This window comes from Anomalospiza imberbis, chromosome 5 (assembly GCF_031753505.1).
Source record: "Anomalospiza imberbis isolate Cuckoo-Finch-1a 21T00152 chromosome 5, ASM3175350v1, whole genome shotgun sequence".
NCBI classification, from domain to species: domain Eukaryota; kingdom Metazoa; phylum Chordata; class Aves; order Passeriformes; family Viduidae; genus Anomalospiza; species Anomalospiza imberbis.
Window position 1 is genome coordinate 60,204,743 of NC_089685.1, and position 16,674 is coordinate 60,221,416.

Here is a 16,674-nt window from a genome sequence, read left to right on the forward strand (position 1 = left end):
AGGCAAGCAGTACAAGTGAGCTGCTAAGGAACAAATAGTCAAATAACAACGATGAAAATGTCATTGAGACCTATTTTCCATTGTGTAGTCCATCTAGGGACACTTTTCATGATGTTTAATGTTTTTCTGGCAAGGGAAAACGTTTTGCAAAGGACCATGAATCATGCATCAGACGAAAGTGGCATCGGGGAGATCACGATGCATTAGGAAGTTCAGTTCGAGAGATGGGGCTCTGCTCACCAAGGGAATAGGAAGATGTAACCCCCTCACTGGCGTGAGGGAAAGCAAAGATAGGCTCCAGAGTTTGCCCTTTTCTTTCATTAGCCTTGACAGATACTACTTGAAACAAAACATAACAGCTCTAAATTGCTTCCTGCACCTGAAGCTACATCATTCAGCTTTAGCTCTTGGCCTTGAAGGAAGTCAGTTTTTTTTTTTTTTTTTTTTTTTTTGTTTTTTTTTTTTTCTTTTTTTTTTTTCTTGCAGGCAATAACAAACTCAATTGTGTAATTCTGATTGATCATACTTACAGGGGCGTGCAAAATCTCCATTCAGGGACCCATTGAGCAAGGTGCTGTAGAAGTCTAAAAATTTACAACCTGAGTTTTCTTGAGAGAGACAGGGAATTGTAAATGAAAAGATCCTATATATACAGCCATAATACATTGACTGTAACCTTTTCAGCATATAAATTCTTTTTATGCTGAGTTGCTATTCCAGGGAAAGACACCTTTGAAGACACGTCTATTTTTACTTTGTCAAGCAGTAATAAGAACAATAAAAATGTCTATGAAATGTATTTGCCATTCTGTAATCCATTTGGGGACATGTTTCCTAATATTTAATGTTTTTCTGGCAAGAGAAAACATTTTTAAAGGATTATGCACTACCTTTATCTATAGTACATTTGTGAGTAAAAAAAAAGGTTTTTTTTCTGTTTCAGTACTCAAACCCAACATTTCTTAGGTTAAAAAGCAAGCAAGGTTTTGTGATACAATGCAAATTATCTTTTGTGAAAGGCAGGTGCTGCAAAAGCGAGCTCAGATTTTTCTAGATTGATTAATTGATCCTAGAAGTGAGGAAAGATAATTGAGGTATGCACGGGATAGGAATATTTAAAAATATTTCTCTACTGCCCATATAATTTAGATGCTGAGTTCTGTGATAAATTGGAAGTACTCCATCAGCTTTAGATAATTTCTAAAGAGGCAGCTTTATTGAATCAAACATGACAAAGGTTAATGCAACCATTTATCTTCTCTTACTTATTTTTTTTCCTATTACTTCCTGTAGTGGTTTTTGGGTTTTCAGTGTGCTGCAGTAGTATGGGAAGTAATACTTCTTTTCAGCAGCTTTGTTAATTTCTCACAAACACTGTGTCCATACCCTAGCTCAGAGCAGGTGATAATTACAGTGTGAAGTATCTGGCTCTTGTGGGTCCAGATGTTTCAACCAAATGGTTTGTTACCTTTGGAACAGTATAAGTCATCCTATACTGTTTACTAAATCCAGTCATGTGGGGTTTGCACTCCCCTTTCCCATATTATAAACCCTTGGTGTAGTACCAAGGTTAGATTCTGGTTTAGAGATGCCAATATCATGGTTGTTAGCTTCATTTCCATTCGGTAGCTTCCAGAACAACTTTTCTCTTTTACCTTCCTTTGGCAGCTCAGAGAGGATAAGGACTGTAGGACTGTCTTTTTGGCTAATGGACTGCCACTTCCATCTCTGTCTGTTCCACTGGAATGACTGCATTTGTCCACTGGTGAAAGGAGAACAAGTGCAGGGCCAGTCATTGTGATTTCTCTGTGTAATTCAGCCATGTGAAAGCAATCCTGATTAGTGGAAATCCTTTCTTATCCTTTTAGTTAGTTCCTACTAAGGCTTATTTACTAAGAGAGAAGCAGATTTTTGACCACATTGGGCATATTGCGAGGTCTTTGTTACATGTCAAATATTTAATTAATTAAAAGGGGTTTTGTTGTTGGGATTTTTTTTTTGTAAGAAGAAGACAATCAAAATCTGACACATCTAGGTTAGTTTTACAAATCTTCCTGAAGCTGGAAGGTGTGGAGAGTTGTGGCTCTCTGAGATTTCACCTACGTTGAAATGGTAGAATTTAGGGAGGAAGTTTGTGTTACTGCACTTGTCAGTTTTGGTAATGTGCTTGCATATTTACTATCATCTCAATCAAGTTCATTCACAAAAAGGTTAGGGCTGGGTTTCCCCTTTAGGATACATATACAGTGTGGAGTTGGGGATGCTCATCCATTGTAATTTCTTTTTCTCTTTCCTACCACACATAAATGACTGCAATCTGAATAATAAGGTGCTCCAGGTCCCTATCAGCCACTGTATCCAAAATTTGGGATGGTATAAGAATAGCACTAGCATAGCACCCTAAAACAAGAAGCTTGGCCTGCTGCTGTCTCCTGTGTCTGCTGTGTTGTGACAAGCAATTTCAGTCTTCAAGGATAGCAGCCAGCCATCTTTTGCTTCCCATAGATTTTCCTTATTTGTTAAAGACGTAAGAGAATCACAGAATCATTAAAGTTGGAAAAAGCCTCCAAGATCATCAAGTCCAAGCTTTGACTGAACACTACCAGCTCTAAGTTCTACATCCAGTTGTTCCTTGAACACTTCCTGGATGGTTACTCCCCCACTTTCCTGAGCAGCCCATTCCAATGCTTAACCACCCTTTCAGGGGTGAAATTCTTCCAGATGACCAACCTGAACCTTTAGTCTGCCAAAGGTGTTGTGATGATGAGCACTTATATGTGTTGGAGAGGAAAATGGACAAATTCATGGAAGAGAGATCCACTGAAAGTGATCAAACCCCTACAGGCCTCATGCAGCTTGTGAAGTTCCTGAGCCAAAATGGTTGTGATTTGGGATAGGATTAGGGGAAAGTGTTGTAATCTAACTACCTTGTGATTACATTTCTCCAAACACTTTTATCTATGTCCACTGTCACTGTTTACACTACTGAAAGTGTCCTTTGTTTTGTATATACTGATTTTCATTTCCTCTGCAATGGCCTCTTCTTGGCTTTGCCTGAGGGAAGTCTGTATTCCTAGGATCAAAGCTCAGTGATTCCAATTTTACTGATTTTTCCATTCCTCTGATAATTGTCTCAAAAGCTGAAGATAGCAAATAGCTGCAAGAGATATCCCAGAGGTAAGAAATAGGTCACTGCTAGTCCATGCTACCAGTGGGCTTTGGGGACTCCCCAGCTTGTATTGCAAGTGCTGTGGAAAAGAAAGTGAAATGTCTCACCCAAAGGGGATAATACAAATAAAAACCCGGAGATAGGTGTAAGCCCCTGGTGAGAGTTAGGCTCAAATTACCAAACAAGAAAAAAGCAAGTGCTGAAAGAGTAGGTCTGTGTATCATAATTCCTCCTAGCAACTTCAAATGGATATTTACAGCAGGAAAAAAAGCTGTTAGTCCCAGTGGGAAACCCTGACCCCAAGGTTAAGAGAATGGAAACGGTTTTCCTTACAACAGACACTTGTGGGTATCAGACATTCGTCATAATTGACACTCTGGTGGTGTTCACACTGGGATAGATAAAGCCCCATGTAATTATTGCCACAGGGGTTATATTCCAGAAAAACTAGCCCAGCAGAAAGATGGTTTCATTACTTATTCCTATTTATACTAGGCTGCTGGTAGGAGAACAGTCAAAGTATTTGATCAGGGTAAACAGCTTTTGGGGAAATTGGACTTTAGTTTTAGCAGCTGGAATTCTATGGTAACCCAAATTTTGATAGTCATTCTTTGATTAATCAGTTGGGTTCTTTTTTCTTTTTTCTTTTTTCTTTATTCTTTTTTCTTTTTTCTTTTTTTTCTTTATTCTTTTTTCTTTTTTCTTCTTTTTTTTTCTTTTTTTTTTTCCCCTTTCTTTTACCTTGTCTTTTTTTCCCTTTAAAAAATTTTGATGCACTCGTAAGTAATTTCAGAAGTTTTAGTGCCCAGTGAGATGGATTTAAAAGTCAAAGGTTTGTAAAGTAGTCATATCTTTCTGGGTTAACAGCAAGTGGGAAGAATTTTATAGCTGTGATGCTGAAATGGCAAGTTGAGGCTTTGCTGCCAACATCCCAAGCATAAATTGCTAGATAAGGAAGTCTATAACTATTACCAGAACAGGATCACTGTGTGTCAGCTGTTTATTTATTGTCAATATTTCATTAAAAAACAGTTCTTCCATTTACACAATTGGTAAATGAGATATCTACTTAAGTTAAAGCAATGATTTGAATCCAGGTAAAGTGAATAACAGTAAATAAAAGTCATTGTTTGGTAATGCTGTTTCAGTCACTCTGATGAAATGAGTTGAACAGCATCAGTACAGTTGTTAATAAACAAATAAACACAGAATGATCTTATTTGCACTAAAAGAATATCTCCATGTTGTTCATGGCCTGAATCTGACCCAAACACTGAATTCTCCTGTGCTTTCACTTCTCTATATCTTTAGGTTGCCTAAATGGAAGGCTACAGGAAGGAAATCTCTGCTCTTGCTACCTGTTCAAAACTTCTTAAGAGAATGGACAGACATTCAAGCGTTGGCTTGTCTGGCAGCACTCACCTGGGATCCCCTCAGGTAAATGTCAATTTGAAAATTTGAGTTTATCTCTCATAAAATCCTTATCCTCTGTGTTCAGGAGAAAAAAGTATTAAAGAAAGACTCACAGGCATATTCTTAAGGGAAGTATATTTTCCCTGCTATTTCCACTGTATCTCAACCTGTTACAATTTCCTTTTAGATATTCCTCTGATAATCATCACATTGTTAATAATTTTATGTATGGGGATTTCTTTATTTTCCTATGAAAGTTAAAAAGTTTATTCCTACTACTTAAAAATTATTTGCAAAAAGGAAATAGATTTATTGGACTAACCATTTTTATAGAAACTTATGTTTTTTTATATTTTGCACATCTGAATTGATCCTCATTATGGGCATACTTTTTTTGCTTGGATGTTTGTATTGCTTCTCCTTCCCCAAAAGGTTCACAGTGGCAATCTCTTGCAGAAATCATCCTATTGCAGGGCCTTTTTGAATTCCTGCATTCAAAACTTTGTTTATATTCCTTGTGTAGGGAAAAGAAGTGTTGTAATCTAGAAGCAGAACATCAATGCATTTGGTAGAGATGCATCTGCACTTTAGGCTCAGGCTTTGGTATTTTGATGCTTGTTTGTAAGAGGCAATAGCCTTCTAAGCCTTTTGAGTTTTGATCTCACTGGGACACAGAAGCTTCTGTCTTGAAGAAGAATGAGATATTTCAGAAAACTGATCATTAATAACTTGCTTATGGATGATGTAGAGACTTGCAAGACACAAGTGAAGTGCTGGTTGGCTGCATTTTGCCTCTGAAACCTCAGTTCTTTTTCATTACTTCTGTGGACAGTTCTACTCTGTAATTTGTAAAGGAAAAAGCAAATATCAGGGCATACTAAAAACCTTGTTAATCTCATGTCTTCTGTTACTATTGCCTGGCTTCCTAGGGACTTATTTTTCCAGTACTTTCTCCTGTTAAAGGGCAGACAACAGAAAGACCAACAAATCAACTGTTTTACATGAGACCACACAGTGTAGTGGCACAAGAAATTGCATGTTACATCCTGTCACGGGTGGTATCTTCCAAAATGGACCATCCTTTCCTTTTTTGTTGCTCTAGGTCTTGATGGTGAGAATTATAGCTTGTGACAGCAGTTTCACTTGGGTGGAGCAAAGAGATCATTCCTTTCACACAGAGGATTTGTTTGTTACTTGACCATTTCTTTACTACCATAGTCACCCTGTTTATTGCACAGAACACAGTCTTTTTTCAGCTGGGCTTTTTTTTACCCTTTCTTAATAGAGCTAGATTTGTTCCAATTATTAATATTATTCATAAGCCTGTATTCATAAGCATATTGTAAAAATGCTTAAAGCTGTGTTCACAAGAGACAGGGGGAGGAGCGGGGATTTTCCTTCTCCCAGGAGAGCAAAAGTTTGCTAATGCCCCGTGAGGGAATGACAGATGATTTCTCTCTCAGGTTATACATGCTCTAAATCCTCGCCACTGTTTTTCTCCAGCAATGAGGAGATAGATGCTACTGTAACAGCACAGAACTTGTGCAAATCCTTTACAAAGACCTTTATTACTGCTATGAGTAAAACCAAGGGACTTGCTTAACCTTCCATACTATTTTTAGATGAGCTTATGTTTCTGAAGGATGTATTTGATTGCCTTTCATGGTTTTGGCTAGTCTTCTGTTGATTTTTTTTCCACCTTTCTTTTAGTGTGATATGGGAGGATGAAGGTGTGATAAAGTGTCTGTTTCTCCGAGCTGTTGTGTCGGTATTCGTTAACCTGACATTTGTGTGATGTGCCCAATTCCCTTTCTAGCAGTTTCTAGTAGCCATGGGAATAAAGACAGCAGAAATCACACTTTTCACACACAATTTCTCTCCTGAAAAAAACCCCAAAAACCCCAAAACTGGTGGAAGGGATAGACAAATGATTTTGTGAACAAATCTTTGATTTGGCCTCAGGGTAAATGCTATGAAGTCTTGGGAGAGGAAATTTGTTTTTAATTCACCAGTTTAATGTAACCTGGTTTGCAAGAATTGCTTTTAAATCCAGAGAATGCAGTTTCAACTCAGATGTCTTTTGAGGGTCTGAGCCATCTTCCACAGTTGTCATTGAGACTCTTGTGGTGTTTTTAGTGGAGATTTCACCATGGTTCTCTTCTAGAGCTTTTCTCAGGGACTGCAATGTGATGGGGATCAATTAGTATGACTGACTAATTACTTCGCAGAGAGAAGGCTAATTGGTTAGGAGTTTCATTGACACCATAAATCTGTGTGGGTACTGATCTCTTCGTAGATATCAGTGACTGATGAAAACTACTGATGTTTTAGATTGTAATCTAAAGGCAAAAGGCAAAACCAGGTAAAGGATTTGTCTCTTATGCTGTTTCTTCTTAAGCATCTGTATTTTATGCATGTGTTTTTTTATAGTTTATAAGAAAGGGTACATACTGGACTGTCATATAATGTTCTGTGGTTTTGTTTTGAGGATTTTTTTGTTGTTGTGTTTTTTTTTTTTCTTTTTTTTTTTTTGTGTGTATGTGTATGTATAAGGATACATAATTGTCCATCTTCTGACATAGAAGAAAAGAACCACAGAAGAATACAGTTCTGGAATGAGGAATTATCATATATCGTCACCAAAACTAAGTATTGACATACAAAGTTTTAAAACACTGTATTTTATTACTCACTAAGACTGGGAGGAATATCTGTTCTGGTAAGTACTTATGAGTATGTGAGAGAAGCAAACAAGGGAATGATTGATTGTGTGAGGATGAAGGCTGGAGAACTGAAACATACATGCTGAGAGAGAGAGATGTAGATAAATACCTTTTCACTGTGGGTGTCAGCTGGAACAGATGCCTCAAGCATGCATTCAGCCTTAACCTAAGGGGGTGTGTGTATAAATTTCTCCTCCCTACATAATCAACACTTGTAGAGGAAAGTATATACCTATGTGAAAAAAAAAACAAGTACATGCCTGATGTAGAGTTAAATGAAAAGTTGTTTCAATAGCTGAGTTCCTGCTCTTATAAAATCAGAGAAATTGTGGTCATCTTGAAAAATATGTAGAAGCTTTGAGGAACCTGTAGAGAAAAACATAGTTCTCCTACGTTTTGCTAAGTGGAACATTTGGAACTTTCTGCTCCCCTACCAGAAGTGCATCTGATACACTGTACAGGGATTTCAAAGTTTAATTTAGCTTAACTCTTGGCTGCAAACAACTGCTGATAAATTTAGTTGGGGGATAAGGGAAGACTAATAGCTCCTTAAAAGGAGCCTGAAGATGAGACAGCAAAACAAAAACATCTGCTAGACTCTCCCTTAGAATGGTAGCACACCATACAGTCATATTTTAGAGAAATAAATAGGTTGGTTTTGGGCAAGGAGTGATTTTTGTAGATATAGACACTTGGAGAAAGAAAACCAAATGTGTGTTTAAGGGAGTTGTTCCCTTTCTGAAGTGAAAGAGGGGGTATCTTGACTGGAATCAGTAGTATGTAGCAAACACCCTTCTCCTGTGGTTCTACATAGTTTGCTAGTCCTTTAAAAATGGCCATTGTTAATTTATTTTCCCCATTAGGTTTTTTGTTGTAGTTGTTATTGTTTGGTTTTTTTAATAGATTGTAATGTTTGTACAGTCTTCAGAATTCTTTGTCAGCATTAATTCTAGTGTGCACTCTTAAGCAAGTCTACCACGTTTTCTTCAATTTCTCTGTGGTTAGTAAAGTAGTATTAAGCAGTATTTCATATGTCCCATCAAAATGGAGACTCAAACCAAATCAGTACAAGAAAACTTATTCAGGTATTTATTTGGAGAATAGACTTATTGGAAATTACTAGAAGTTTCTCCTCCTAGATGCTTCTTTCTCACTTGTTTTATACTGCATCAAATTTTCAAGATCCAACTGTAAATGGAGACTTTTATAAGTATTATACTTAGATGTCTCATAGCAAGAAACAATTCTTATGCCAAAGGCAGTGTGATCTTGCACAGTCTTCTTTATCCTTAACTTTTAGACTATGAACAGTCCCTCTGAAGCTAGATTTGGAGCTGAAATGAGAATGAAATAACTATTTAATGCATTTTTTTTCCCCTGCCTTCTTCACATAGCCTTCTGCTATCCCACAGTTACATTTTTAGTTTTTCTATTGCCCAAAGGCCTCAGAGAGAACTTACATGAGAAAAGGTTAAAAATAAAAAAGTATTTGAATAATTATTATTCAAACTAAGAGAGAGTCATCATTTGATAACATTTCAATCTGCTTAAAAAGAAATGTCCTTTCATAAAGTGTTTAATTATCTTGTGGGTTTAGCAGCTGGATGGCTGTTATTTCAGCAAAGAGTTTATTGAGATTTGCAGAAGGATTATATGTAAAAGCAGAGTGTCTGTTGTTAGCCAAGCTAAATCTGATAGAATTTGAAAGCATAAGACAGTCATCTGTAAGAATGTGAACTATATTGCCAAGTCAAGCAAGTGTGTTTGGTTTTCAATTTTTTTTTTGTGTTTTACAACAACAATTGAAAAGAAAGTATTCAGATTAGAAATACAGGTCTGCTCTGATGAATTGGAATATGGATTCAAGAGGAGAGAAACGAACCATTTTTCTAGGATAAAAATTTCTGTTGCGTTCATAAACCCTTTGTATGTTTACATGATGATGTAGGTGGACTGGTAAACCCCATGTCTTGCATGAAAAATATGTGAACAGTAACTTTTCTCTAACTGAGAGCAAAATGTCACTGACTTTTCAAGTTATATCACTAAAATACCAGTTGGAGTTATGTAGTTATGTGGTGAAAGTGTTATTTTCTGTGATACTTGTTCTCTGAATCAGGTCTATTTATAAAACTCTGCAGCCTTTCTGACTGCTCACTAGTTAACAGCCTAAAGAGCCCAATTTCAAGTTGTGTAAATGTTCATCCTTTGTTTCACTGTGTCAGCATGCCAGGCATGGTGAATATTATATCTATTTTATTTCTTATACTAAGACTCTTGATGTCTAAAGGCCACAGCATTAGCAAGAATAAAGAGACTGAGGGTAATGGGAGACAAACTACTAAGGCAAAAGAAAACCCAAAGAAATGTATTAGTTACTAATAAAATTAGTGCAGGTCTAGTGCTTGTGTGGTGCATAATTTTAGTCTCTATTCATTTTCATGGCAGACATATTTCCCTCCTCCCCCTTTTTGGAGCACTGAATACTTGAAGTGTCAAGCAACCTTTGAGGAAGGCTGCTCAAAGGTACTTTACACATCTCTCAAGCTCTCTTGATTATTTTACAAGTATCATTAATGTAGACCAGGTTTTCCCTGGGATTACCAGGTCAGTTTATAGGTTTCTTGGTCATTCCAAAGCTTCCCCACACACTTGATAGACTTGATGACAAGAGAGCTCACAAAGCAGGTGCAGGCCCAAAGCCAAATAATTAGCTGCTATTTAGGGGAGGTGCCTTGAGGAATTATTTTCCAGCTCAGAGGTTCAAAGATAGAAGGACAAAGGTTGGGATCGATAAAGGAAATAAAACGTTATGTGAAGAGAAAAGTGGGTTAAGGAAGAAGATGAGCTTGGGGAGGGATGAAAAATTTCACCATTTCCAGGGGAAAATGGTGAGGCAGGAAAAGTTTGCGATCAAAGAGAAAAGAATTTGCACATGAATGAGGTAGGAAGTATAAGCAAGGCATGGATATCAGTTGATTTCTTCTTTCTGTCAATCCAATCTGAGAATATGCATCAATATATTTTACTATGATGTTATTAAAAGTAATGATTTTAGAAGTGTTGATTTTAGGAGAACGTGGATTTCATCTCATTCCTTTTTTTTAATACAAGAAATTTAATTTTATAGCACCGTATCATAGACTGTCTGAAGTGTTCATGGTTGCCAAATGCGTGAGAGATTTTAATTTAGGTCAAGCAGATTGTCTTGGCTGACCAGTAACTCTGAAGGAGGCTTTGGTTGTCTGAAGATAGCATCTGGTATCTGGACATAAAATAAGTAAGGTTAGAAGGGGCCACCAGATGTCATATATGCAATAAATAGCTCAAAGATGACCCAATGTAAAGGAAAGGTTAAACTTGTCTAGTCAAAATTTGCACATTTCCCATTATAGAGATCCCACAGTCTTTCTAGGCCCTTGTTCCAGTGTCATGTTGAATTATTTTTTCTTATCTCCACTGAGATTTTTTTGCTCGTGCAACTCTGTCTCCTGTCCTTTCATTGTCCACCTAGAAGAGTCTAGCTGTGTCCGCTCTTTAATTTCACTTTGTTTAGTTGGAGTAACAATTATATCTCCCTCCCAGTCTTTTCCTTTTTAAGCTAAACCAAGTAATTTACTTCAACTTTTCCTTGAATATCATATGCTCCAGCATTATTTGTCCTTGGTTAAGCTCTATCAGACTGTCAATATTTGTCTTGTTTTTGAGGGTCCAAAACTAGTGATGGTATTCCAGATACAGCCTTACAGTATTCCAGATACAGCCTGATAAGCATTTACTAGACAAGAAAAATAATTACTCTTGACCTACTGTCTACTGTTTTGCTACTGCAAAAATCCCCAACAAACCGAAGTAGAAGTATAGAGAGAGAAATAAAGGCTAAACAATTAAGATCTATGAAAGAAAAAGCAAGGATTTGAGTAAAGTTTGGTCAGCAAAATTGCAAATATTGTGGATCTGAGACTGTAGTTGTGCTAGGCAGCCATGCTGTCAGACAGTGGAAAAAAGACTCTGATCTATTACCTTTTATGATGCAGAGGTCTTGGCAAGGAATATTACTACCTCAGGGCATCTACAGACTTTCAGGTACCAACAGAGTATATTCCAGGCAGTTCCCCAGAGAGTAAGGTCAAGATTCATCAGTTTTCCCTTCCTATCTCCTAATGTAAATCATATTGGCATATCTAAGAGATATAATTTATAGCCAGCATTCTGGGTGGCCAGCTTCACATCTCATAAATTAGATAGCCAGACACATGTGGGTCAAGTTTGGAAATGCACTGCAGTCCTTTAGAGAAAGGTAGATAGATAGATTCTTTCAAATTCTTCCTTACATTTGATTGTTTCCACACATCCCTATTTATGTTACTCTTTTTGTCAGGTGTGCATTGTCCCTATTTTTTCTCTCATTCTGTCCTTTTTCTTCAGTGGAGCATGTTAGTGGTTGTAGTAAATCAGTATATGAAGTTATCTGACTTTCATGTGTAATCTTTTGTTTCTCCGACTTCCCAGATATAGAATAAAGGACTATATTCCTCTTCCCAGCCTTCCGTCCCTTGTTCTCTCTCCAGAAGCACATTTTTCACAATGAGGTGAACTGCAGAGAAAGTTCAAAGAGAGTTCTCTGGATGTCAAAGACCATGATGCTCTCTTGCAGGTGAACAGCAGAAGGAGATGTCCCAGCTCTTCTCAAATTCTAAAGAAAGATTTAAATTAGTCTCAGATGGGTCTGTGGATTATTATAGCACTCACTGTACAGCAGGGCCTGAGATACTTCCTTTTTTTTTTTTTTTCCAGACTAGGTTTGGTCTTGATACTTCTGGTCAAAATAATTATCAGAGAAGAGGCATTAGTGAGGATGATGCTGTACCGTCCAAAGAAATCTTTAGGCAGTGCAGATTATTTTGTTTAGACATAAAGTGTTTACAGTAGAAGTTACTGATGCAATTCTGTTATGGAAGTTCTTTTGAATTTTTTTCTTTTTATCCTGCAGTTCCCTCACTGTCTGTTTTAGATACAGTCAAAAGAAAGAAGATTGGAGTGGAGAGAATACAGTGGTGTGGGGGGTTCTCCTTCTGGCAATATCAGCACCAAGGAAGAAGTAAGTAGTATTGAAAATGTTTGTAATTCAATACTGTGGAAAGTGACGATTCCACTAAAAGGCACTGGAAGCAAAGAGGGGAGTCTGTTTTCTGGTTAGTTCATGGGAATTCATCCTGTTCAATCCCCTACTGAGCACATCAGCCCATGTTTTGAGGTTTACTTGACCATTCTCATTTTAGTAGAATGTATTACAGTGCAGACTATCTCTGTGAGATGCAGATATATTAACCAAGGTGGGGAGAAAAAGAAAACGAATTGTCTTTCAAATGCTTGATTATAATATTGCAGAAATCAGTTTTTATACAATCTCATCAGGACAGTAATAAAAGACCCTTGTGGCCAACAGCCTGCTTTAGTTTTAGAGCAGCCAGACAGAATCTAATACAGGGAAAAAAATGAAAAGTGTGCATCTTCAGTTGACTGAGTATTTGCAATTGCTGGCAAATCCACTGGATGCATCTTCTGACAAACTGGACAGGATGAGCTGGAGATAGATCCCTGGTAAATCTAAGAGCCAAAAATTGGCTAAACATCTTGAACAAGTTTGGAAGCTTGTTTCTTGTTTGGCTCATTTCCTTTTCCCATCCCCCCTTTCTCTGCAGCAGAAGCAGTGTTGAAGGGTGTGCACTCTGTCTGGCAGGCTGTTGGAGGAGTCTCTGGCCTCAAATTACACAGCATGAGAACTCTGTGCACAAAATTAGCAGCAGAGTTCTGTGTATTAGGTGCCAGGGAAAAATGTCACATTCAGCAGAACTCAAGAGGTGAGATGTGGAACAGAAGGAACTGGAACAGAACATCAATCCCCCTCTACCTTTTACTGTTTTTCAGCAGACATATCTGAGAGTGTCATAACCACCTTGTTTGGACTACAAATTATTTGGGTAGTAAATAGATTTTATTGTATGTCTTAGTCACAGGCATGTTTGATTTTCACTCTGCCCCCCTTCACTTCCTCCTTTTCCTTTATTTTGAAGTTTTCTTTTTGCCTTTTCACAAGGAAAACACTTTCCAATCATGAAAAACTGCAGTTGCCATACGGTTTTCTGCCCTCTTTTCCACCTACCTGTGTTATGATTCCTGATGAGAAACCCACTGTTATGGCACTAAATTCACATCGTGCAACAGCTTGTACAAGTTGTTTGTAGTGAAATCTGGAAAAATGAATAAAGTGGTGGCAAATGAATAAAGTGATGGCAAACAGGGCAAAGGCACTAAAGGAGAGAGGAGCAGCTACTCAAGAACTGTGTTCTGTAGATACTACCTCAGTAGCTGCAGCCTCATTCAGAAAAACTATTAGAGTAAAGGTCATGGTTTGGGGTGTGTTTTGGCTTCTTCCATACATCATAGAAATGGTAAAATTCTTGCCACACCACTGTTAGATTGCCCTGAAGCATACGGGTGAAAGAGGCTGCATTAGTATCTGCGTGTGGAGATGGATTGTCAGGAGACAAAATGAGTTATTTGGAGCTGTACATGCACACACATGCACTCACTGTGTTGTCAGACCAGAATGCTTTTGTAAGACAAAGTTATCAGGCAGTGCTTGTTTAATGTATTCCTCCCCATTCATTCTCCTCATCATGTTGATGTCTGTGCTGTGAGCTGGGCTGAGAAATTGATCTGTAACTTAAAAAAGTGTTTTTAGAGCTGGCTTAGTTTAGCTGATGCATTTTGCAGCACAGCCTCACATGTGCCATTCTGTGAGGCAGGAAAAAAGCAAGAGTATGTGAAGACAGGGAATTTCCTAAGTTGTTACCATTACCATATACTCATTTCTTGAAATCACAACTTCAAAGTTCTCCAGTACCTTTGTTTGGCTCAGATTATTGAAGCAGTCCACAAGCACGATGATGCATTCCAAGATTAAATAGCACTGGGCAGAAAGTTATTAATTTCCTTTCCTTGTTCATTCTGTAGTAGGACAGGCTTGTTGGATGCTGCTGTTTACCATATATGATAGTTTAGCCACTACAGTCTTTTCTGAGGGTTTGGGAATCTGCTCTAAGGCCTGGTATCAGAGGATTACTGGCACATTTTAAAAGAGCAACCTTTTTATATTGTTTTCTGTTTGCACTGCAGGTGATTTTGAGTGTAGGTGGGTTGCAAAGGATAACGGTTGTAGTCTGTCATTTTTTCCCTGATTTTCTCCAAGAATTATACCTCTACTGAGCATTTTTCCTTCTCACCTCTCCCCTCATGAGAAAAGTCTTAGTCAGCTCTATTTTGCAGATGGCAAAGCTAAGGCAGAAGGAATTACACACAGCAAGGCAGTGGCTGAACTTGCTGTGGCAGTTAATTAAGAGGTCTCTTGTTCAGACCCAGTTTCACATAACAAGGCAGCCTTCTGCCTATTGAGGTATGGGAGACATAAACTCCAGCCTTCCACACTTGAAATGGACAGTTCAGCCACCGATTTGGGATTGAATTGCTTATTGAAATGTTAATTTCATTCATTCCATGAGTTTATCTTTCAAAGTATGAAGGCTGAGGTAATAAACGGCCAGTAGGTGAGGCAGCAGGTGAGGCAGGCTGTAAGTGCACGTTGTGAGGAATAGACAGAACAGAACTTTGAAAATCCCTGGACTTTGCTATTTATTGCCTATTTGCCACTTGCCTGCCTATCCTAATCTCTAGCCCCCTTGCCCCCTGATTTTATTAAGGAATATTGTCCCAATTTGTGAACCATTAGAAAATGAGCCATAAACTCTCTATAAGGAGCAGACTGGATATTTCTGCACCAGAAAATTGTGCTTCTTTGACTATATCAGTGTATCTAAGTAGTACAACTCCCCTAGGGTAAAGACAATTATACCAGTGTAAAAGTGCATATCCAAATATAGCTGAGTCCCGAATGAGAAGGTACCTTTGTACCAGTAATAACTAGGTCCACAATAAGGGACAGATTTATTACCTTACCTTTAGAAACCTGAGGTGACAAAACTGGGAATATAGCCATTTCATAATTCATGTATATTCCTAGGAGAGAGATAAAACCTTCATAGGGAGAATTGGCCCACTTGAGATCTTAGTTACTGGCCAGTGGGCCTGTCTCTCTTCACTTTTCAGAAAACTTCACTTAACTACAAGCACTTACCTAAAGTTTCTAAATAAGGTAAAAGGAATTTGGTCACAGGATTTTTTCAAATGGATGGGGAAATAAAACTGTTAGGAACAGTGTAGGCTGATTTGAATTTATCACTGCACAAATTTTAGCAAATCCCAAACCTGTTTTGCCATTTGGGGAAGTTCAGTGAATTTTTTTTAAGTAATTTTAACAGGTCTTTTGAACTTGTGAAATAGATGAAGCAGAATTTTCTTTGCCTTGAGTACCAATCACTCACACAAGATTTTTGATTCTCAAGATGATTAGGAGACTTACAAAAACCATCCTGCCACAAAGGTGCACTGCTGCTGTGCACTAAAACTAGGTTTTAAAGTTCTGGAGGGATGGTTGTAGGCATAGCTCTCTCAGGAGTGCTTGAATGGAACTTTCCTGCTTCTTTGTCTGCAATGGCCAGTTACCAGATTTTGACATTGGAGAAGTTGACTGGAGCACAGGGCTCCACCTCCAGCCCACATCTGTCATGCACAATAGCAGTGACAAGCTCTGCCCTATTTCTTCCTTATTTACCTCTTTTATCCAGGAAGTGATGTGTGATCTGGATGAAGAAATGTTCTCTTGCTGTTTCAGAGCTTCCATTTTTCTCACTTAGTCTAGTCCTGGGCACCAGATATTCACCTTAGCTCTGCAAGAACAAAATGCCCATTGCTCATGAAGTTTCTTCTAACTCTTCCAATCTTAGTGATTCTACTCTATCAGGAAGAAATCCTGTATAATTTAAAAAGGAAGGAGGTTTATTTTAGAAAAAGAATTGTTTTCCACTGAGAGGAATTTCATAATACTGCTTATGATATTGTTCTGCATAAGAAAAGCTGGTGAGATCTGCCTATTATATCATGAACGATGAAACCTCAGAATGGCACTGTTTTTGGAAACAGCGTGTTTCCAAAATAGCTGATAATTTCAAAAGAAAAATGTCACTTTTTGGTTTGTTTGGGGTTTTTTCCCCTGAGATCCTTATTTTGCTCAAGCAATAGAGATGAAAAAGCCAGGATTCAGGTATATGATTTAGTTTGATATTCTGAGAAGAATGTAATTTTAAAACATGCTGCTCTTTCTTTAAGATTTGGTTCTGTAAACCTCTTCCATGTTGAGTAATAATTTATTCTGGAAATGACACCATTAAATTCACTGTCAGGAACAGT

At 37.8% G+C, this 16,674-nt stretch overlaps 1 protein-coding gene across 2 annotated transcripts in view; it reads left to right on the forward strand.

Annotated features, from left to right (window-relative positions):
* Nucleotides 1-16,674, forward strand: part of NCF4 (neutrophil cytosolic factor 4) — a 35,962-nt gene that overhangs the window by 5,076 nt on the left and 14,212 nt on the right. Inside the window, exons 1-3 of one of the 2 annotated variants that reach the window (XM_068191147.1) lie at nt 4,479-4,606; nt 12,299-12,410; nt 12,729-12,909. Coding sequence is in view for 1 of the 2 variants with exons in the window: in XM_068191144.1 (XP_068047245.1) it covers nt 4,481-4,606 (126 nt within the window). In the remaining variant the exon portion in view is untranslated. Of the gene's footprint in view, nt 1-4,478; nt 4,607-12,298; nt 12,411-12,728; nt 12,910-16,674 lie in introns of those variants that run through there. The other variant, XM_068191144.1, reaches the window with a different exon arrangement.